Source organism: Hesperophylax consimilis, chromosome 8, assembly GCF_061612785.1.
Source record: "Hesperophylax consimilis isolate HC1 chromosome 8, BYU_Hcon_1.0, whole genome shotgun sequence".
In the NCBI taxonomy this organism is placed as follows: domain Eukaryota; kingdom Metazoa; phylum Arthropoda; class Insecta; order Trichoptera; family Limnephilidae; genus Hesperophylax; species Hesperophylax consimilis.
This window is the reverse complement of record NC_142843.1, coordinates 25,693,116-25,715,875: the sequence shown is the minus strand read 5'-3', so window position 1 is coordinate 25,715,875 and position 22,760 is coordinate 25,693,116. Positions and strand designations below refer to the sequence as shown.

The window sequence follows — 22,760 nt, the reverse complement described above, 5'->3', positions numbered from 1 at the left end:
ATTAAATAAATAAACAAAAGGTTTGAAAGAGTTTCTTTCATCATTTCAGTTTTGTGAAACAATTGGCCAGTAATGATATAACAACAGAACTTGAATAGAATCTTCACAAAACTTGAAAATCAACATTGATATTAGATGAATTGTTCAAATTTTGCGAAACAACCTGTGCTAAGAAAGAAGGGAATGAAGTCACAAAACTCCGAGCTCTGGAGCATTTGAATGTTTTGACCCGATGCCACAAGATATTCTTAACGGTGACAAAATGATAATTCATGACATCTTTAAAAAGTTATATAAAGTCATGGAAATTGATGAAACAAAAACTTTATTTACGGGTTTTGTAGGTTAGGTTAGGTTAGGTTAAGTTAGGTTTAATTTTTTTTCATAGATTCTAATGACTCTATATCACTTTTTAAAGGTGTGTTGAATTGTCACTGTGTTGAGTTATCATGGAACCAATCCTAACATATCGGTCCTTCAGTAATTTCATCACATTTGTTCAGTTTGCAATGCTTTCTGTGTATTTCAAATGGGCTATAAACATCTTATTTTCTTAATTTTCCGCAAAAAAAACTCTTTTTACGACACTAGATAAAAATATCTTTCGGCTGAATGCATTTTAAATAAACATTACCATTTCCAAATAATAAATAATAAATTTGAAAAAAGTTGTAAAAAACGCTAACCACATTTTTACTTATTTTTTTTACTCCAATCGTAGAAAAATTGAGAGAACTCGATATTTTGAAAGTACATTCGTTTTTTTGGAGAATTGGTAAGCAAACTGTACCTTCACTTTTATCTCGTTAATAGAATAAAAAAATTAGAAATAACTTTTAAAGTAAAATTGATTGTTACGATAGGGGTACGAAATATGAATTATTCATTTTGGCTATTTTAAGGATTTTATTAATGGTATCCAGTAAAAATATTTGAGGCACACTGGAAAGAATTATTATTTTTCTTTTTATCATCAAAAATTTATGTTTATCTTCATGATAGAAAAAAAAACATTTTTATAAAATATGGACGCCCTCAAACGCTGGAAGGGTTAAATGCTAGTTTGAGGCTAGATAACCAACACTTACCAGTTGTGAGAAAGCCACAGCAGCCACGCCGACCTCGAACTCGCCCATGCCGAAGACATAGAGGGTCTGAAGCGTCTCCGTGCTCCAGATGCGGATGTGTGCCTGGGTCTTGCGCCCCCTGCCAGCCCTCTGGCCCGATGCGACTAACTCACGAGATGGGTGGAGTTCCATACTAAGAAAAGAATAGAACAATTTAATTATAACCGACTGAAATTCATCAAGTAGGACTATTTCTCTATCAATATTTTCTATGGTAGTTTTTACATTCACAAAGCGTAATATCAATCAGGACGTAAAATTCTTCTTCTTCTTTCGTATGTTGGGGGGGTCAGAGAGGGACATCTAGGTCTGCGAGCCAGTCTAGGGCCTCAGGCGTCGCCATGTGGACCTCATCAATCCCGCCGGGGAATGAATGGAGCGGGCATTCGTTGACTACATGTTCGGTGGTCAGCACCGCACCACATTCACACATCGCCGACTGTTTAAGGCACCATCTGTGTATCATGTGGGCACAGCGGCTATGGGAACACCTTAACCTATTGATGGCGGACCAGGTTTTGCGAGGCAATCAGAACCCAGGCTGTCTCTCGGTGGGGTCCTGTATGAGATGGGCATTTCCCACGTTGGCCGTTTGCCACTCAAGTTTCCTCCTATCTTCTGGGGTGAGAGGTAATCGGAGGAGTCTCTCAGTAACATAAGTATCAAACATCACACTCGAGGATTGGCAAAAGATAAGCGACCTTTGCTTCTTTTTTTATGTGCTCAACTGATGCGAACATCTAAGTCTAGTCATTTTAAGAGTACCTACTTGAAACACTAGGCATAAGGACCTATTACAATGTCACCACAAACTAATTATGTATCAAACTTGCAAATACCATAACAATGATATCGACATTAATAAATTCGATGTTTAAAATATACTTAAACATTTTTTTGTCAAGATATTATTTAAAAGAATTTCAGTTTATTATTTTATTTTTATTTTATTCAGTTGCAAACCACTGTAATGTAGGAAATAATGTTTTGCAACTATCGTTTGGAACAGTTGCACAAAAATGTAACCATTTCAATTTACAGAATATAAAAGCCAATGGGCATACAACATTAAAGAGTAAATAAATAAAATAAAGTATGACGTTAGTAAATAAGATAGCATAAAAGATTTTAAAAATTCGTTTTCAAAACTTGATATCTTTAATATGATGTTCCTTATTTTAGGCGAAATTTGATGACACCATTTTTAAATCCGACAATATCAGCAAAACTACAAGCGACACGTTGACGGCAGACCCCTGCATTGCTATCGCAAATGTGATCCATTTAGTTTCACAGTCGATAAATTCTAATTCTTCGGTCAATTAGTTAGACCGTCGCTGAAATTTTCTTCATCTCACCTTAAGGCGATGAACTACGTCGTGTAATATTTTAAATCGAGCCGTTATCAATAACACCCCTTTATTCTATTGTTAACAGACAGATTGCCAACTCTAATGCACAGACGCAATGAAGGCAAGCTGATCCGGTTTAACTGGTATTTTAATGGAATCTGCTCTAAAGAGCTAGCAGCATTGATCCCCTTGACTAAACTCGAACAAACTCGACGTACAAGAGCGGAACACCCAATCACAGTTGAAATTGGCTTCACGAGAACGGGTCGCTTCTTCGACTCATTTTTGTGTAAGACGGCTCGAATGTGGAATGATCTTCCGGAATTTGTCCTTCATATAATCCGGGCCTCTTCAAGACCCACACTGCTTTTTCACTGCTTAGAAAGAGGCGCTCTTGTGAGCTATCACAAAAAATTTCGTTTTTCATTTGATTAATTTAATAGTAATAACTAAAAAAAATGTGACAAATTATGTTAAGCTTTGTTAAATTCTGCAGCAATGGACAATATTACGTTAAATGCTCCTGGTAACTAGGCAAATTTGATAGCACTATTACTTGACAATCTAAAGGGACGTTAATATTATTATGGAATTTAACAATTTAAGGAGATGCACTACGTCGTGTAATATTTTAAATTGAGCCACTATCAATAACAACCCTTACGTAGATGGCGATAAGGTTTAAATTCCCGCTTAACACCATCCGCCTGTTTAGATTTATGCAAGAAAAAAACATGGCCAAAGAGTGCCTTTTATTTTATTTTGTGGATGTTCAGGCATAAATATTTAAATTTTTTTCTATCATTTTATAAATAACTTAATTTGCCACATTATACAATAAAATCATAACCGAAAATGGGTTCGTTAGTAGAAGATTTTGAACTTTAAAGCAGTTTTCATGGGCCTCTACATTATTTTTTTCTAGGCTTATAAAAAGACTTATCTAAAAAATACTCGATTATTTCAAAGGCAAAGATGTATTCTACTCGCAGTATTTAATTAAAGCATCTGAAACATTTCTAGGCGACCAAATTTTCAAAAAAAAAAACATGATTTTGCATTACTACGTATAGCATCGCCTTAATCTTATGCGCTTCGCTCCGCAAGAATAAGATAATGACGAAGGGATTTACCATTGTATGTCCTCAGTGTGTCCTATGTAATGTCTCTGCGCTTCCTCATCCCTGTCATACATAACTGCCACGGCCGCCACAAAGTACAGTAACTCCCCTGTTGGCAGCACCCAGAGATTGCGGCGAGAGTCTGTCCCTCGGTACCCATAACTGTACTTATTGTTAAGGAAAATAACCAGTATGTACCTGAAGTTATGACTTCACCTTTATGAAACAGGTTTACAATAAATTATAAGTAGAAATCAACGCATTCAGGAACATACGAACTGCTTCCAATGGCCTGGAGCTAGCGAGACTATGGCGTCCCAACTTATTTTGACCGGTCGGTGGCCGAGTTGACATCGCGCTTGGGTCCCACTCAGGCGTAGTGTGTTCAATTCCTCGGCTGGCTAAGTCCTCCATCACAACACAAGCAACATTTTCAGCTTACTGTGATGTTAGTTGGAGATTTTCAAATATTGTCAGCTTTTTCGTAATCCGGGAATGTTTGTCTTTCTTTAAAAAAAAAAAAAAATAAATAAAAAAATTATTATTGTAATAATCATTTTCTAATGTAGAAAAACTGTTAGGATAAGTTACTATGTATAATTGTAAAATTATTATTTTCATGTGTATTCATATTATATATCTTGTATTTACGTAGTTAGAAAGTGATATATTTCTTTAACTATGATGGAACGAGGAGATGGGGGGGAGGACGGCAGTGGGTACCTGGCTATTCACATCTGATCACCAAACATGGATAAAGCCATTTTAAGCAATGTTTCAATTCTGAGTGGTGGTCTTTCACCAGAGCGATACTGAGAGAATCTTCCGTTCTGGAACGTGCTGCTAGTACACGATAGATTATTTTAAATGATTAATTGTGAAAAACAGAAATTCATAAAATAAACTTTACTTGCGCACACCGGGATTCAAACCCGCGACATTTGAATTGCTAGTTGAGAGACTTACCCCTCAACCATGGAAGCCATTAAGAAACGATGCTAAAATAAGTATCAAACAAATGCTTGAAAAATGTTTTTTGTCACAAAATATAACTAAAAGATACGCAAAGAAACGTATTGAATCTGAAAGTAAAACACATTTTACACATCTGCCCTGATGAGGATACTGTCATGCTGCCAGATTGTTAAAAAAATTACATTTAAATTTTTCAAGAGGTTAACTTTTTTAAAGATTTATACAACTGATAAACAATATTTTACCATATATTAATGTTAGTTTATTAGTTATGTAAATTTGAAACACGTTTATTAGTAAGGCCCAAAGTATTCAAGGGAAGTATGTTGTAAATCGGTAGAAAATGTGCAGGATCTTAAATGCCATGAAATTAATTTTAAAAAATCTATTTAATTGAGAAAATCCGACTGCCTTCATTGAAACAATACGTCATCAAGTTTATTGCGAAGTTACGAAATTTAAATTATGCCTAAAACCTGATGATCGAAGCCAACAATGGAAATGTGCCAATTACTCATGCCAGGTAGATTAAATAAAGTACAGTCTAAAAGTGAACCCATTACCGGGAACTGCATGCAGATTGGATATTTTAAGAATATAAGCTGCATAAGCTTAACTGTAATAAGGCATGTGTAGTCGTGTACATATCTATAGATGTTTAGAATTAACATGCCCCTCAAATTATTATAAAATACTCCACACAAAAAATCACTTACAAGATGAATTTATGTAGTAAATGTAATTTAGTGTGAAATGTGAACTTTTCGTTATTCAAATTATTTCAAAAGTACCTATTCAAGTATTTAATTTAATTTTTGCTTCTTATTTATATTAGGATTTGTTGATTTCACACAAACCCATGTGGGAATGGCCTCATTGTTAATCGATAAAACCGAGGTACGTACGAGGCCCGCCAACCCTGCCAAAATTCGATCGTTTTGACGGGCTTTTAAACTGTCAAACCTTGAATATTACTCAACGACGCGTTTACATAAAAAATAACTGGTGTTTAAGTTAGAAGGTATTCATTAAAAAAATAAAATTGATCGAAACTCCTTATTGTTTTGAATGATTGTAAAGGATACACCCATTCAAGTTGCAGCTTCTTGTCGGGCGGCGAATTGTCGACAGGCGCGTGGTGGATGGGCGGGTAGAATGTCCTGCGCAGTCCTCGAATCGTCACCCGCACAGGCTCTTCCTTCAGCACCTCCAGGAGTGTGTAGTCTGCTAGTTAGGACAAACAATTCAGTCATCGTCAACTCTGGGAAGGACTAATTAAGATTGGGAAAAAATGTTCAACAATTTTCCCAATCTTAATTAAGAGTAACGTGTGCGCGGCCTTTTTCATACAAAACTTAATTTCGGATTTGAGGCCATAATACCTAAGCAAACTGAAAATATCTCTTTTTAATCTAAATGTTTAGCATATTTCTAGTACGGATGTGTGCTATTTTATTTATTTGTGTTTTAAATATAGAAATATGTGCGATAAAAAATTCAATTTTGCGTGATTAGAGACAACTTTGGGTTTTTAAGTAAATTGTAATTATTAAAAAAATAATCTTCCCATACATACAGATTTAATATAATGATAATTATTTAATTTAATTATGTTTGCCAAACAATGTACATGTTTATAAACTATTAGCACACACGAAGATGTGAGCTAACTTAAGATTAATAAATAAATAAATAAAATAAAACTTTATAGAAACAGCGTTTTTGGGTAAAATTTTTATTTATAAATTCGATCGTTTTAATTTTGAATTTTGGATATGTCCAACAAATTTGTTTTCTTTGTAAATCGGTTGTTTGTGATTTAAATTTACTTCCATGAAAATGTTTTTTTAAATCATCTTAATTTTTTATTTTATATTATATCATATTAGTAGAGGAAACAGAGCAACATTATTTTCTAAATAATCATCATTAACTCACAAATAATTGGCAAAGTTGTTGATAAAATCATTAAAAAAATATTTTATAGCATATATTTTAAAATTTAAAACACAAATAAATAAAGTTGCTCATATCCGTACTAGATATTTGCTATACTTCCGGTTCAAAAAAAAATTGTTATGTATTTTGGTCTCAAATCCAAATTTAAGTTTTATGAAAATAGTTTCCCTTAAGGCTACAATATTACAACAAACATTGATACAAATGTTTGTGAAAACATGAAACATTGGGGCAGGGCCACTATGTTTTTGTTTTCCGTGGCCGATTAAAAAACAAAAAACGTTGTGGCCTCGACCCAATGTTTTTGTTTTTGTTTAATCTTTTGAAAAGGTTTTGTCGTTGAACCTCGTTGAACGCCATTGAACCTCCAATATAATTTAAAAATAAAAAGTAATATATAAGTATTTATTCGAATTAGAACAGAAAATAAACATTTTGAACAAAAAAACAACGTGAAACTTGGCGCCACAATGAGCAAATATATGCATTAGAACTTTCAATAAATAATAAATCTATGTTATTTAGAAATAAATTAATCAACGCTAGCATTAATCACACCAATTAAGCATGCACTCGTCACCCCTACGTAGTGATACCACTACAACCTCATCGTTCAATTCAAAAGTGAATTTTTAGCTTCTAGCTTATATGAAACGTTTACTGCGCGGCGCGGGAACTTTTCTGCTCCCTTATCAGAGCGCGGGACATGAATGAAGAGACAAGAACGAAACCGGATGTCGTTACTTTCCCGCTGTGACACGGCGAGCCACCGCGCACCGTGCCGTAGCGGCCTACGTCATACTCGTAGGGGTAGTCGCAGTCATACTCGTAGTCGTAGAACCCAAGTCCCACTCGTACAAGTCGCTTAACGTAGCCTTTTTGTAGGTTTAAACGTGTTCAGTTGAAATCTCACCAAGAGAAACCTTTTTTTAAATCTAAATTTGACTGCTAAAATCCGGTATTGTTAGTAGTACCTAGTACTTTGGAATTTATGAATGCATGTTATGTTTAATTACGTCAAATAACGTTTGCGAGAAGATGTCTGGGATATTTATTACTACGACAATCATGAACAGTAAATATAATATTATATAAATACAATAAAAACTAACAATTTTAATTTTGTATAATTGTCGCCCTATATAATTGTAAGTATAAAAGTTCTGAATTTTCCTTCGATTAATTGTTTATTCATTAAAAATTGCCGAAATTTACGTCTTGATTGAAGGTGCATGTAATATTCAACGTAGGTTTCAAATAAATTGTATTAATTTATTTAAAAAAATAAGTTTAAAATTATAAAATAAAAAAAAATAAGATTAAAATTATAAATTATAATAAGATTAAAATTATAAATTATAATAAGATTAAAAATAAAATTATTAAGAAAAATAAAGGAACTAGGGATGTAACGATGCATTGAATCAGTTTCCTTGGGAAAATTTATCGACAAATTCATTTAATTAAAGTTAATGTATTCCTTACTTTAATTTAGACTGTTGTAGTGATATAACATCTTTCCTGCATTACAGCAGTTCACATGACGTAGTGTTTGGTATTATGTGCCCACTAAACTACCGGATATACATTTGAAGAGTTAATACAAGGAAGTGTATAAATTAATACAGATATAATAAAACAGATAACAGCCCTATTCAAAATGATCTCGGTTCAAAGATAAACCTAAAAGATGCGTATATTTTATACATAAAATATCTGATGCAGATATTTTTGTTTGTGTATAGCGTAGGCCCTACCCGATAGTATTATATACACCAGTGACGTCAGTAGCGAGATTAGCATAAACGTAGCAGCGTTCGTAACACTAGATTTTCGGCGGGCCTGGGGCAACACGAAGGTTGAGCCTCGCCAATTTGGACGAGGAATTCGCCCGTGTCCGCTCAACTACCTGTCAAGTTTTATACTATGTAGTTGTGGGTCTATATGCCAGCTGCTTTATTATGTAATTGTAGTTGTTGGTCTCTGTGCCAGCTGTTATACTATGTAGCTATTGTTGAAGGTGTCATGTTTTATACTATATAGTTGTAGGTTTATGTGCCAGAAGCCAGGTGTTATATTGTGTAGTTGGAGGTAGATATTAAGCGCCCATATATATTTTAATAATATTCGTTCGTGTGTGAATTCACTACTGTATTCGAATGGAAATTTTGTTGTGACGCAAACGAATCTCGTTTCGTATTCGCAAACGTTTATTGATTGTAGGGAGGTGTTTCGAATTAAGAATGAAGTTGAGTAAAAAGGGAGAATGATTTTAACTAAAGTGAATTTTAGGTTTTTTAATTTCATCAAGGTTCAAAAATTAATAATATGAGATTGACTTAAGACCCTATTTGGTGTCGTGACCCATGGGATGAACCCTTGTAAGGTTAGGTTATTTATATGTTACGCAAACCAGAGATATAAGACAAAATGCTTCCCTTTTTGCGACAATTTCAAAACAAACTATCAGACCTACACATCTCTGTGCGACGATTTTGCATTCACCCCCACCAACCATTGACGCATGTCACAAAACAGTAAAATCGCCCCATGACCTATTTATATTTACATATACCTAAAATTTGTAATCTTCACCATATTGATGTATTCAATATATCGGTGTATAACTGTTTTATGGAGACCACGAAGAAATAAATACATCGTCTGCAAAATTTTGGTAATAGATTTGGGAATGTTGAAGACATATTTAGAGATTCCGTCAGATATGAAACGAAGTCCTCATAAATACTTTGCTGAAATTATGACACTGTAATGATGTCCAAAACGTTGGATAAAGAAGGAGGTAGCGCAACACGGCATAATATCCCAAAAATAAATCACCAACATAATTAGTAATTATTTATAAAACGTTGTAAAAGTGTTTACACTAATTAATGTGCAGTTTGTTTCAACCAACCTGATGTCCTGACGATCTCGCTCTCGGGCGCGTAGAGCACGCGGGGCCTGCTCTTGCTGCGCGCGCGGCGGGCCCGGGCGGGGGGCTCGTCCGCCACGGCAGCCACGGCGGCGCGCGAGCGGGAGCGGCGCATGGGCGACTCGCCGCCCCCGCCGCCCGCCACCGAGCCCGCGGTTACTGCTCCCGGGCCCACCGCACCCACGGTGCCCACTCCCAGGTAGAACGTCTCCACGTCGGCGAACTCGTTGCGCAGTTGGGAGAAACTGCGAACCTGCAAATATTGCTGACTTTATAAATGGAACATAATCCAACATACCTAAATACCTATAATGTCAGCTGTTTTGGGATATACCAAATATCCATGATGTTTTAAAGCGATTTCAATGATTATGTACAAAAAAATTGTTTGAAAGACATAGCCAGAATGGCTTGCGATACATATCAGTTTAGAAGTGATCTTGTAAAGGCGACACAAGACTAATAACGGCGGTTGGTTCACATTAATTAATTCCGACGAAAGAGGGAAATATTTATTACAAATAAACTGTAAAACACCCATTTGAGTATTATTCCTCAGTTAGTTAAAGAACCGAATTCCAGTGTTGTAGGGTTTTATAAATAAAATAAAACTTAATTATCTAAATGTACCCAAATAAAATATTTTTTTCGTATGCACTTATAAGTTAAATGCAGTTTTTTTTCTAACTAATATAAATGTTTCTGTTAAATAAAAGCACTGTTTATTGTGTTACTCCCATTTATTAACCACTTCCTTTCATTTTATTTATATTATAAAACGAAAACGCTTAGATCACAAGCCGCTCGTTCAATGAATATTTGAAGGGAAGAATAGTATCAGAAAACAAAAGAACAATGATTACCATTGTAAAATAGGAATCTACTAAATTGACAAACAAAATAACTAGCTTTACGATCGAAAACAAAAGAACAATGATTACCATTGTAAAATAGGAATCTACTAAATTGACAAACAAAATAAACTGACTTCTATGGTAAAAGAGTATTTACTATTAAAATAAATCTACTATTATTGTTCTAATGATAAAGCTGAAGAGACATCTATTTACAATATATGCCGTTGAAATTAAAAGTTAAAAAAAATGAATGTGTAAGTTTATAAACCATAGGATCCGACCAACTACAATAGCAGTTATTTATCAGTGAAACCTTGACTACCTTCAGGTGGACTGTAATTTGTAGTATGTATAGCTAGGTTTTAGAAGTTCATTTACTGTCAATTATTTCAAATCTATTTTCAACAATTATATTTGGCTTTGAGATATTTACAAAAGATTACCCGCCTTCTAAGAGTTAAATATTAAGATTATATCTGTTTCCTGCCGAAAAACAGTCATGTGACGGCTTTGTAGGACTACCTGTACATAAGAATATTTTGATTGTAATAATAATTATTATGTTTATACAAGTAAACAAAAAATAAAAACTTAAAAACGCCCCAAAAAAAATTGAGTACGTATTTCGTTGCCATCGTGTTAAATAAACCTTTTCACACCTGAAATCACATCTTTTTATGCAGTTCTGAAAATGACGTTAATTTTCTGTAGATATTATAGTTTTGTAATCACAAGAACAAAATTACTTAACTTTAGGTAAAATTTCTTAACTCATATTTACTTCAGACTTATTATGTTTGTTAATGTTAAAGTCCTGCTGGGTGTAAATAAATATAAATTGATATAATTTGCAAGGTCGTTTAGTGTATGGTTATGCGTGTGACCTTGGGAACGTATTATCAAATACCAGTGAGAGTTCATTCAACATTCTACAAAGGGTGCACAATGCCAGACATGTCAAATTTTTTACGTTTTTCAGGTGAAAATGGTCATTCTATATAGTTTGTGTTATGTTCCGAATTTATTGAAATGACCTTAATCGCCCCAGAATTCTATCCTCCAAACTTATTGTTCGTAGCAACATGAAAAAATGGTAAGTTCGAAATTGCTCGCGATTCGAGTTGGTAAAATCACCGATTTACTTAACAATTAAGGTCAAAGCTTGAAAAAATATTAACGAAAAAAGTTATTTGAGCCCCAAACGATCAGGTTGTCAGATTCTTTTATACTGATTGCACAGTAAATTAAGTCCGCAAAAATCTATCGATCCAGGCTTTTTGTACTTCTCAACATATTGCTTGAGCTTAGAAGGTTTAAAAATATGATTATGGCGCTGATGAATTATATGGGAAAATGGTGTTATTTACCTCTTGTCCATTTACAGCAAACATTCTTTTAGCTCCGCTCATTTTGAGAACTTGTCCCAAGTCTTCCAGCACTTCTTCAAAAGGCTGGGTGGTTCTTAAATTTAGTAGTACTCGACACTGAAAACATCAAATAAAGCCGTTAATCAATTATTGATAGCGATGGTTCAAAACGAGATATCATTATAGTGTTACATATATGTGTTTACGCCAACCAATTAAAAATGTTCAATTATAGGTTTACCTATCTCCATGCCAAGTACATAATATTCTAATGATTTTCGCACAATTTTTAGGAGAAACTAAGATCATCTATATGCGATAGATTTCCACGAAAGGTGTGAAAAGTAAATACAACTGAAAGAATAAGTCTCCAGTACCTACTCCAGTACTAAAAAGAAATAATGATCCTCTTACTTAAATAGTACCAGTATATTTTTTAGTGTTATATAGTTAGTAGTAATAATTAAAATTATTTTCAAAAATTTAATTTTTCGGGTCTCCCGAAAACGCACCAAATCTGTGGAGGTGAACAGTGACGTCACGAGTCACTTTCTCAAAAAGCCTACTTTTTTCAAATTCCCCACAATTTCCTTTACCTCGAAAATTAGAACAATATTCTACTGAAATTCGCATTTATTTTTTGTTATCTAGTTGTTTTCCGATTTTCTCTTTTGTTTAGGCTTTCAAATTTTTTTTTTGAAAAGTTGCCTTGAAAGAAAACTAAATATAGTATGATCTCACAATTATTGTAAATATTATTTTTCAATATGGTTGGATAATCAGAAATGCCCAGAATCCCCTCATTTTCCCACAAAAATGTTCTCCCCGCAAATAACCTAATTGTTGAAAATTTTTTTAAATTCCCCGTAATTTGGGGAATTCTGCAGGAATTGGCAACCATGATATGAATATTGTAGACCATAGATATATTACTCGTGTAGACCGATTGTGATGAATCAGCAGATTTAATCGTACCAACCAAACGGTTTGTTTTATTCGTTTTTTAATGACGCTTTATAAATTCTGCATATAATAATACACAATAAAACTTATATATTCAGAATAAGCGTTTTTTGATCTATATGAATGCATTTATTTTTAAGCCATAATATTTTTCACCGGAGTTCCTTATTGCGTGCCTACATTTGATCGAACGGAGGCTGCAATCTAAAAAAAATTTCACTTTTATGTAAATTTATCATCTTTATAAGCGATGTATTTTGGCAGAGAATAATTAATACACTTTTTTAACCATTTTAAGCAGAAAAAATGACCAAGCTGTGTAGTTATAATTGAAAACCTATCATTACTGCAGCTAGACCGCAAAACAAAAGATGGTGCGCAGATGCCGTCTCTTGCTATGTGCAGAAAGGGCGTGATTTATTGGTAGTTCACTAGCGTTCGTTGGTGACTTGCCACGCCGCACGCGCTTCCCGGAAAGATTTTTAGTTTCGGTCAAATAATAGGTTGTAAAGATTCCCACCTGTACTGTGTGGTCCATATTGTTGATGATCCGTATGACCCTGCCCGCCGAGGGCTTGGTGCCCCCCGCTACGGGCAGGTCGGCTTCCACCACGGATGTCTTGCGCGAGGGGGCTCGCCCCCCCCAGCCCTGCCCCACGCTGGGGGCCCCGTACCATACTCCATTCTTCTTGCCGTAGCTGGCCGCCTAGAATAAAAATATCTTAGATAGTAAGTTTGTGGGTAGAAAGTATATTTTACTCTTGAAATGTTTTATCACGTAGACCATAGGCCCAAAGTAATTGTTACAGTTTGCAATTATCGTTAAATTATCGATCGGCTCTTTTCATTAGTTCTATAATTTTATTCAAGCATTGAATTCCAACATAATGATTTCACATATTATGTCGATAGTTTTCACTTGTAATTTTGTCTTCTTTTTTCTGCGTATTTTTTTTATATTTTATTCTTTATAACTAATGAACGTTTATTGTTAAAACATGCATAGTTTGAAATGTCCGTTGTTATGCCCACAAAATGATACTAAACTTTTATTGACAATTTGCCAAAGCTTGGCATATAAGTTCTATTGTTTAAAAATATAATATCAGTTAAAATATAATTAAAAAAGTAATATATATATTTTGTAAAAGAAATTGAATTTTTTTCGCGAATTGAATTAAATAATGAACAGTATCATTGGATTAAATAATGAATAGCATCATTGGATTAAATAATTAATGGTATCATTGGATTAAATAATAAATAGTATCATTGGATTAAATAATGAATGTAAGTATCAATGATGAAAAATTTGATGACTTGCATTGTTAGAACACGGTAGATAGGTAAGCAATAGATTATTAATAGGTAACAATCATTTGCAATACCTATTGGTTAAAAATGTATACTTCATTTTCCGATATTCCTTGAAACGTTCATGTAAAGTGAGGGTATATTTTTGAAAAGAAAGTTTTGATAGATGACTATGGTAATGACTTGAAGCTCGCTTACATAAATATCTTAAATAACTCTCCATTTATAAAAAAATAATTTAACGTGTGTGAATTTGTGTCATGTTCTAAACTCAAGGCCTGTAATAAAATAAAGCATATTTGTCATAGAAAAATTAGGTTCTAATTTACTATCAAAAACATAGTAAATTAATAGCGACCTTGGTACACGAAGCTTTGCATAAACAATCAACTAATTTTAATTACGGTTGATTTATGACGAATGATTTGTTTAATGGTGGCATAGTATTTATCTACGTAGTTAATGACTTTTTAAAACATTTGAAAATTAATTTAGTCACTAATATTATTCCGAAAATGCGGCAAACCCTTTAACGACACAAGCGAAAATTAAAATAATCTAATTTAATTCGAACTTTTGTATGAAGATTTTCATGATTTTTCAGTTTGGCCGTTTGCGTAGGGATATCTTGAAAATCTTCTTACAAAAAATCAAATAAAAAAAAAATCGTTCCTTTTTTTAATATTAGCACTCTTTGTAGACCCAAAAATCTCTAAAAATGAGTTAACTTATAGGTGGAATTTTTTTCTGTTAAAAAAATCGTATTGATTTTTATTCCGGGTGCATATTCAAAAAGTAGTCATTAAAAAAACATAACTATAAATATAAACGTTTCAATAGATGTTATAAAAATAAACATGCTCTACAATCTTTAACGTAGATTTCCTCTTTTCCTGGTACAATTATCTGCCGCAAAAAAGATATTTGCAAACTAATTCAAAAGTCCTAATCAAAAAATCTTCCAAAATACCAATTATGGATACATAGGACATTAGGTACATATATAAATCTAAGCATCTCATATCCAAGATCTTGAGTACGAAAATGTGTTACTGTTGCATACTAATATAGTACAGGAAAAATATCAAAAGTATCAAATGCACATAATAAATGCCAAAATTCATGTATTTATAAAACTTTGATGTTAAATTTATCTTGGCAGTGTAAATTAAGATCTGAAGAGTCCACCCAAAAAAAGAGGTGGAACACCAATAGAGGAGGATGGGATGGGGAGTATTTTTGAAAAATACATGTATACAAACTAGCTATCGTTTACTATATTTTATTCAATATTTGATTAGATGAGACAGGTCAGTGAAGAAACGTAAAAAGTAAATAAAATAAGTAATTAACCCCAGAGGCCCTAGAGTCTACAGGGGTGTTCTATCACTTTGTTTTGGGCGCATTTCTTTTACATTGCCAAGATGTATGTATGGCCAAAGTTTTATATATGAACGAATTTTGTCATTTATCAAATCCTATTTTACCCACAGCGCTAATACTCAGGCGCCTAGAGTATGTACAATATACATGGAAAACACAAGTTGGCTAGGGGGGTAATCGTTAGAAACGTAACTTCCTGGTGGCTGGTGCCTGGTCCCTGGTTAACGGAGAGCAACTTAATGTCACTTGTCACTTGCAATGTAAGCGTGAGATAGAGGCTGACTGTGGTTTCGTTTTATAAACGATGCCTATAAAATAACGGATCTCTCAGAAGCAAGACCACGTGAACAGAAAGTATTTAAGACGTAAGTGGTGCGAATATTTCATATATATGGCTGCATTAACCATAATCAGACCACACAAACGCAGAATCCTTGTTCAGTCACGAGTTCCTCTGTCTTTCTCCTCTTCCGCGCCCAGTTATGAAATAGTGAAGTTGGATTGATTAAATGATATGATACCTGTGGTTGCATCATTGACAGATGACTGCAAACGCAGAATACTCCTATGGTTTCGGCCTCTGATGGGAAGACAACCCTCAGCTATCAAATAGTTAATAAAATAGCAAGTGGTATACCACTAACAATACCTGTGGCTGCATTGTCGACAGGGAGACGACAACGAATGCAGAATCCTCGTCACTGTCGATCATCAAGTCCTCCGGCTCCGGCCTCTGGTGCGGGTAGAAGTGACCGGGCCCCCCGCCCCAGCGCTGCACGGCTGCGCCCCTCGACCCACGTCGCCCCCAGCGACCCACTTCCACCCAGCCGGCCACGCTGTCGCTACTACTGCTGCTCACGCCGTCGCCCAGGGTAATGCTCGGGTAGGGCGGCGAGCTGGGCCGGGACACCTTTGCGGTTATGAGAACCTGCCCCCTTAACCTTTCTTCAGGTTTTATGAGCCTTTACAAAAAGCTCAAGCGTGTGCAGATGGCGACTGGGATTTTTATGATTTCTGACAACCTTGGATTTACGTTTCAAGTTTTTATGTTATTCAGTTACAGAAATTCTGTGTTTTTCACTTCTATTCACGTCTCCACAATCCAATCTTGATAAATTTAATGTTTTTTTTATTATTATTTTGTACGTCCACTTCCTTGAAGTTTATGCACTGCTTTTACGAACTTTTCACAATAATATACTGTAACGTGCTATAAAATATTTGCTGGCGTGATAATCCCTTCCCTTGTAAATAAAGTTTTTATTATAAAATTTACCATGACGCAGTTTTTCAATTAAATAACATAATGCGTCAAAAAAACCTAATTGTCCATCTTTCGACAAAAAATAAGAATATATTTTTCAACTGCATAGACGTTTTCTTTATAATTGAAAGAAACGTTTTAATGATTAACTAGCTTTATTTGTTTGAACCTCGCCAACACGCAACATTATACATTCGCACACTCGTACCAATAATGTACTCAAAGGTACATCACGCCGAATACAATACATGTACAGCCAGTAGGTTCCGTGTATGTGTAGGTGCAAGGGGCCTACGGCTAGCTAGCTACGTCCGCTACAAAATCACTTAGAAAGCTACGACGTGATTCTAACGCCTACGGGCTGTAAATACCGAAATTCGAAAATATGAAAGGGCCTGGTGCTTAGAAACTTAGATCAATCTTTATAATTTATAACCCAATAAATATTTATGTGGTCAATTTAAGAAACGGTGTTGACATTTATCCGGGTGGAATCTAAATCGATCCATCACGGAAAAATGCAAATCTCGTAGTTATACACTTATAATTGATAGCTAAAGTAATTCTGAAAAATTTTCAGAATTCTTATGCAAAGAATATTATAATATATACGACAAAAAATGTCATGGCTGATGGTTGGTAACAGATCATTATATTCAATTATGTATAGTTAAAGGAAATAAAATAGTTAAATAAATTGAATTTTTCCGAAAGAAGCATACCCTTCTGGGGTGTGATAGTTAATAATTAATAATTGTGATAATAATACATTGAATGAAAACACACACATTATAATGCTTACACCACGTCATTGAATTAATATATAGATAGCCGACAGGGTTTCGTTGTGTTGAAGCTTTTTCAAGATTCAAATTATTAACAAACTAAATTTAAGTTAACATTTTTACTGTACAATTTATTAAATAATATTATATGTTTATAAAGAATTGAATTTCGGTACTAATAAAATTGTTTATAAATTGTTTAAAATATATCCTTTAACAAAGAGTGATAATACATACTGTCAATATGTACGTATAACACTACAAGTTGATGAATTTATTTATAAAATTTATTTTATAGGTATAGGTTTGAAGATTCCGTATTTAATTTAATAAACGGTTATAAGTTATAATGGTTCAATTGACTTATTTAGTTAATTAGACGTAAGTCGTGTGAATCCTGGTCTTCGTAATGTGTTAATCCGTTAAATAAAAAATCAGTATTTTTCTTAACGTCATTGCGTGAATTGAATAAACCTATTAATCTGTTATTATTTACGATATCAAAAATAAAGTTATAATTATCACCGAATCGTTAAGTATTCAATAAATATTGTAAAGATGAAAAATTACGTTACGATGACTCTTCTTAACTGATGATAATTAAATTGGGTTTATTAAATGCTACATTTTTGTTTGCCAAGAGCTATAATCGGAGCTCCGAAACCGAACTTGCCACCGCGAGCTGGCGAAGTTCACTGCCAACCGTAACGTAAAGGTGTCAGCAGGCCACGGGGTCGCGCGGGGAGGAGCCAGTGGCCGGCGACGTCCTCTCGGGTGGCGGGCACCTGAGTGACTGAACACCACTAGACCACCAGACCACCAGACCACCTCACCAGCGACGCCATCCTCGCCAGGACCAGCTTAATCAACCTCCGACCCTCCAGGCGACTCTGACCCCAATTCCCCCCGAATTAGAGCGCAACTTTCCGAAACAGGGCGGCGGCTGACCTACACGCGATATGACGATGTTCGAATTTTAATAATGCATGATTTAGGGAGGGATTTAAAGAGGTGGGGCTAAACGGGGAAATATTCCTGAAGGTCAATTGCTCGATGGACTGAGAATGGCGCAACTAAATTTCAGGGAAGGGGGTCATATAACGTGTACCATGTATCGTCCAATTTAAGTCCTCCTAAAACTATTTTTCTTGCTCCATTAATTGGCTATCAGAAAACGATTGTCCTTGAAGTAGTATTACTAATTCTTGATTGAATTTTGCGAGTCATGTAAGGACTTTTCGTAAAATATATTTATGGGGTATGTTCGCAATGACCCCAATATAAAACATGAGTAGGCATTAAGCTATAGTGGGTCAGTCATATTTGGTTAACCTCGTTAAAAAGTAAACAAAATTTTATTAGTCTATGCCAGGATTAAAAATGTAATTATACCGCCTATAAACTAGTGAGGTACTTGGAATCACTTGTGTCTAATATATGGATAATATGTTTGGAAATCTTAAACGCTTCTTAGGCACTAAGCACACACTAAAATACAACAAACTCATGACAAATGTTTAATATAGAATAATACAACGTTTCCTACATTTGATTCCAAACTGTAGCAGATAATAAACGCTAAAGGAATGTATTTTGAAATAAAATATCCCTATTTTTTCTATGAATTAAGAAAAAAAACTATAATTCCAAAAACCGTAACTTATCGCAACTGCATATTTTATTCAGTACCACGAGCACCCAATGAACTTTATCATGGCCTTGGACATCGAAACAGCTGTCGCAATAATGATACTAAAATACTTGCAGAACTTAAGGGCGTACATAAGGGGGGGGGGGGGGTTCGAGGGTTCAAATCAGTCTCGGTATTGCATAGGAAAAAATAAAATAATACTCGTATATTGCATTCCTGGAAAATATAAAAATATACTATATTACACTTGGGATTACTAAATAATATTCTCCAGGTAATTGTACTTTTTTGTATTGTATAGAGTTTTCCAATAAGAGGTGTTATTTTGAATAGCCCGCTATTTCGGTAGATGTTACTTTTGAAGCTATCATTTTTTGACATTTGACAAGTAGAAACTACGCCATTAATAAAAATGGAACGATACACGCTTCAACAACGCATTGAAATTATTGAAATTCACTTGAGTGAATAAAATGCAAATCATCTTGAGTGATGAGGCCCATTTCCACCTCGGTGGCTTCGTCAACAAGCAAAATTGTCGCATCTGGGGCTCGGAAAACCCAAGACTTATTGTTCAAAAGCCTCTTTATCCTCAACGTGTGACTGTTTGGTGCGGTTTATGGTCCGGCGAAGTCATTGGACCTTACTTTTCAAAAATGAGGCTAGAGCAACAGTTACGGTGAATGGATTGGGCTATCGAGAGATGATTAATGATTTTTTATGGCCGGAATTGGGGGTATTGATCTGGCCAACGTTTACTTTCAACAAGACGGCGCTACGTGCCACACAAGCAACGAAACCATTGATCTTTTACGATTGAATATCAAAATAACACTTATTGGAAAACCCTGTAGTTTAAATTCTTATCCACCCTTACCAAATAAACTCTTAACTATTAAAAAAATAAGTCAAGGATATAAGCTGTTCAAAGTCGAATTATGCACTCAATATTCCCCGAAGCAATATGTTAATTTCCATCCAGCAATTGGTGCATTACAATTATTGGTCCGTATCATGTCAAGGATGCTTTACTCACCGCCGCGCCACGCCAAATAACACGTTCTGTGAAATATCTTCAACCCTCGGCATTTAAGGGCGATGTTTCTCATTCAAATTCACCAATTTCAAGTCGATTATTATGCAACTACTGAAGGAAAATTGAGGCATCTTAAAACTGAGAGCGTACCTATTATAATATTACCATATCGATCATTTAGTTCGGAAGGTATAAAATAATCGAAATTACGTTGATTATTTTTTCAAGAAAATATTAATATTTTTAAAACATCTATTTGAGGAACATCTTTCTCTTTTTAACTAAGTTTGAAAGTTATTCCTATCAATGTTATATATCATTGAAGAAGAAGATAATACTAATAAATCTAAAAGAAACATGAAACAGTACAAGACAAATGTTTTGATGACGTTTAATAAATATTTCCCAATGGTAAAGTTGGCTAAGACACCTGTACCGGTAAGACTAGAGATCCTTGGTTCGTTTTCTAGTTGTGACTTTTATCTTTTTATTTTCCTGTGTCTTGTACTATTTCATATTTAGTATTATCTTCTTCGTCAATGATAAATGACATGTATCTGAATTTCATTTTTGTTTCCTTGAATGAATGAAGTGGAATCTTGGAAGTGGAAATTAACCCACTTCCCGATATCCGATCAAGCTTAAACTAAATGTTTTAAAAAACATTTTAAAAGTTCACAGCAGTTAAGAACCAGTCTCTGATCAGGAAGTTTTAATCCTTAGTTAAACCAAAAAAAAGATTTATATATATTTTAAATAAATAAAGATCTATAATATATGATTGTTAAATTTAGTTTTTTTTATGGAATGATCTTTATAGTTTTCTTTGAAATTGTCTGATTCAAATAAGTCCATTGTACAGATAGGTAAGTACATTTTTTCTGTTCAGGATAAAAAATGGATTTTAAATATGGTAACAAACCTTGTTATTGAAACAAATTTCACGCCGATGTTTTTGATGAAAAGTAGAGAAAAGTGAGATGATGAAAATTAGCATAAAAGAATTAAAGTCTCCAATCTATCTGCATTTTTTTGGTTTTAATGGCTCTTGAGCACGCCGTCATTTAAACACGATACTTTGTACAAGATTAGTCTATTTATAAGTTTATTTAATTATTAAATTAATTAATTTAATAATTGATGCTTTAATGCATGTAGTGTAAAGTAAAATTGACGTGTGCTGTAAATGATTTATGTGTTGTGTTTCGTAAACACTTCCCAGGAGAACCCGTGCTAAGGTGTTGGCGTGTTTTTATTGTATCTATAGTATTATAGGAACATTACAGAACAAAACAATGTATTTTGGGTGTAAAAAAACATTTCTTCAAATTAATGTAATACAAATGGTTGGTGCTAGAAAATGTTATGTACTTCGTTTTTCTTTTCGAGTAAACGAAAAATGTGTCTATGTTTTTTTGCTTGATTTTTTAGTATTTGAATTTTATCGCGTGCAAAATGATACGCAAGGAAAGAAAAAGATTATTAATATGTTATTTTACGGTTGTATCTGTCAGTCCATTATTCCGCCTTCAAAACGATTAAAACCTGAATGTGATAAATTATAAAAAGATTATCGTGAGTTTTATTTATATTATCTATGAATGTAAATAGGCATACCTATAAAAGTGAAGTGACAAGAAATGTTTAATTTTCTAATAGTTTTTGGAAAAGATTTATTCGACTTCCTCGGTTGATATCGCTCTGTATAAACATTGCAAATTGTCAAGACCGAGGTCAGATATAATGAAACGCCGCAGAGACGTGGTGCTACACACGCCATCTTTGAGTACCTATAATCGAATAAATCACTTTAAATGACAAAAAAATCCTTAATTTATTTTGCGTATTTTAAATACTAACGTTGAGTTGCTTCATATTACCGAAATCATGTACCATGTACCACGTACTCGAACTTTTGTAATGCCTTTTGCAGCAATTACGGTTATTTTGAGTAATCGTAACAGTCAGACTGGCAGCACACATAACATGTTAAATTAAAAATCCACCTGGAACCGCATTCGGAAACTCTAATTGTAGTAAACTAGTAAATACGCGCTGTTACCGACAGAGATAAATTGAGATTATTATTTTTTTTTAATTCTGTATCGATATGTTGCATTTTTTTCAATTTCACCGCTTGTCAACTAATGTGTCAACTATCAACTTTTTCCGATTTATGTCCTGGTTAAATCTTCCCCATAGGAAAAACTAAACCCTTCCACACATTTTTCCACAAATGATCATCTAGTCAATCAACAGTATGCAAGTGCATTATATAAGCAAAATAAATACAAAACAATACAAGAACAACACGTCAACTCACCAGAGATCAAATGGGAAAATAATTCACCGACTCCAGATATTTTCATATCAGAGTGTTCGGCTCGGTAGAACTCCTAACAGGGCCTATAAATCCTACTGATCCCTGAACATAAATATTTAAAAAATCTTTCGCTATCCTACATGTATTCAAAATGACCGACTCTTGGATCTTTATATATAAATTTTATTGCATTATTATTAATATTAAAGGAAAGTTACCAGTGGGTTAAATTAGATTTGACTGGAGCAAACCGGAACGCTGGCGCTGTTACGATTTATAATATTAATATTTCATTGTTCATTTAATATTAATATTCCATGTTCATGAAATATTTGGATATAAAAAGCA

At 34.1% G+C, this 22,760-nt stretch overlaps 1 protein-coding gene across 1 annotated transcript in view; it reads right to left on the bottom strand.

The window, feature by feature from the left end:
* Positions 1-22,760, bottom strand: part of DCX-EMAP (Doublecortin-domain-containing echinoderm-microtubule-associated protein) — a 62,233-nt gene that overhangs the window by 14,614 nt on the left and 24,859 nt on the right. Inside the window, exons 3-8 of the mRNA XM_089634318.1 lie at positions 13,177-13,362; positions 11,694-11,810; positions 9,452-9,722; positions 5,661-5,799; positions 3,613-3,762; positions 1,089-1,260 (exon numbers count right to left, since the gene is read on the bottom strand). Of these exons, the coding sequence (XP_089490444.1) occupies positions 1,089-1,260; positions 3,613-3,762; positions 5,661-5,799; positions 9,452-9,722; positions 11,694-11,810; positions 13,177-13,362 (1,035 nt within the window). The remainder of the gene's footprint in view (positions 1-1,088; positions 1,261-3,612; positions 3,763-5,660; positions 5,800-9,451; positions 9,723-11,693; positions 11,811-13,176; positions 13,363-22,760) is intronic.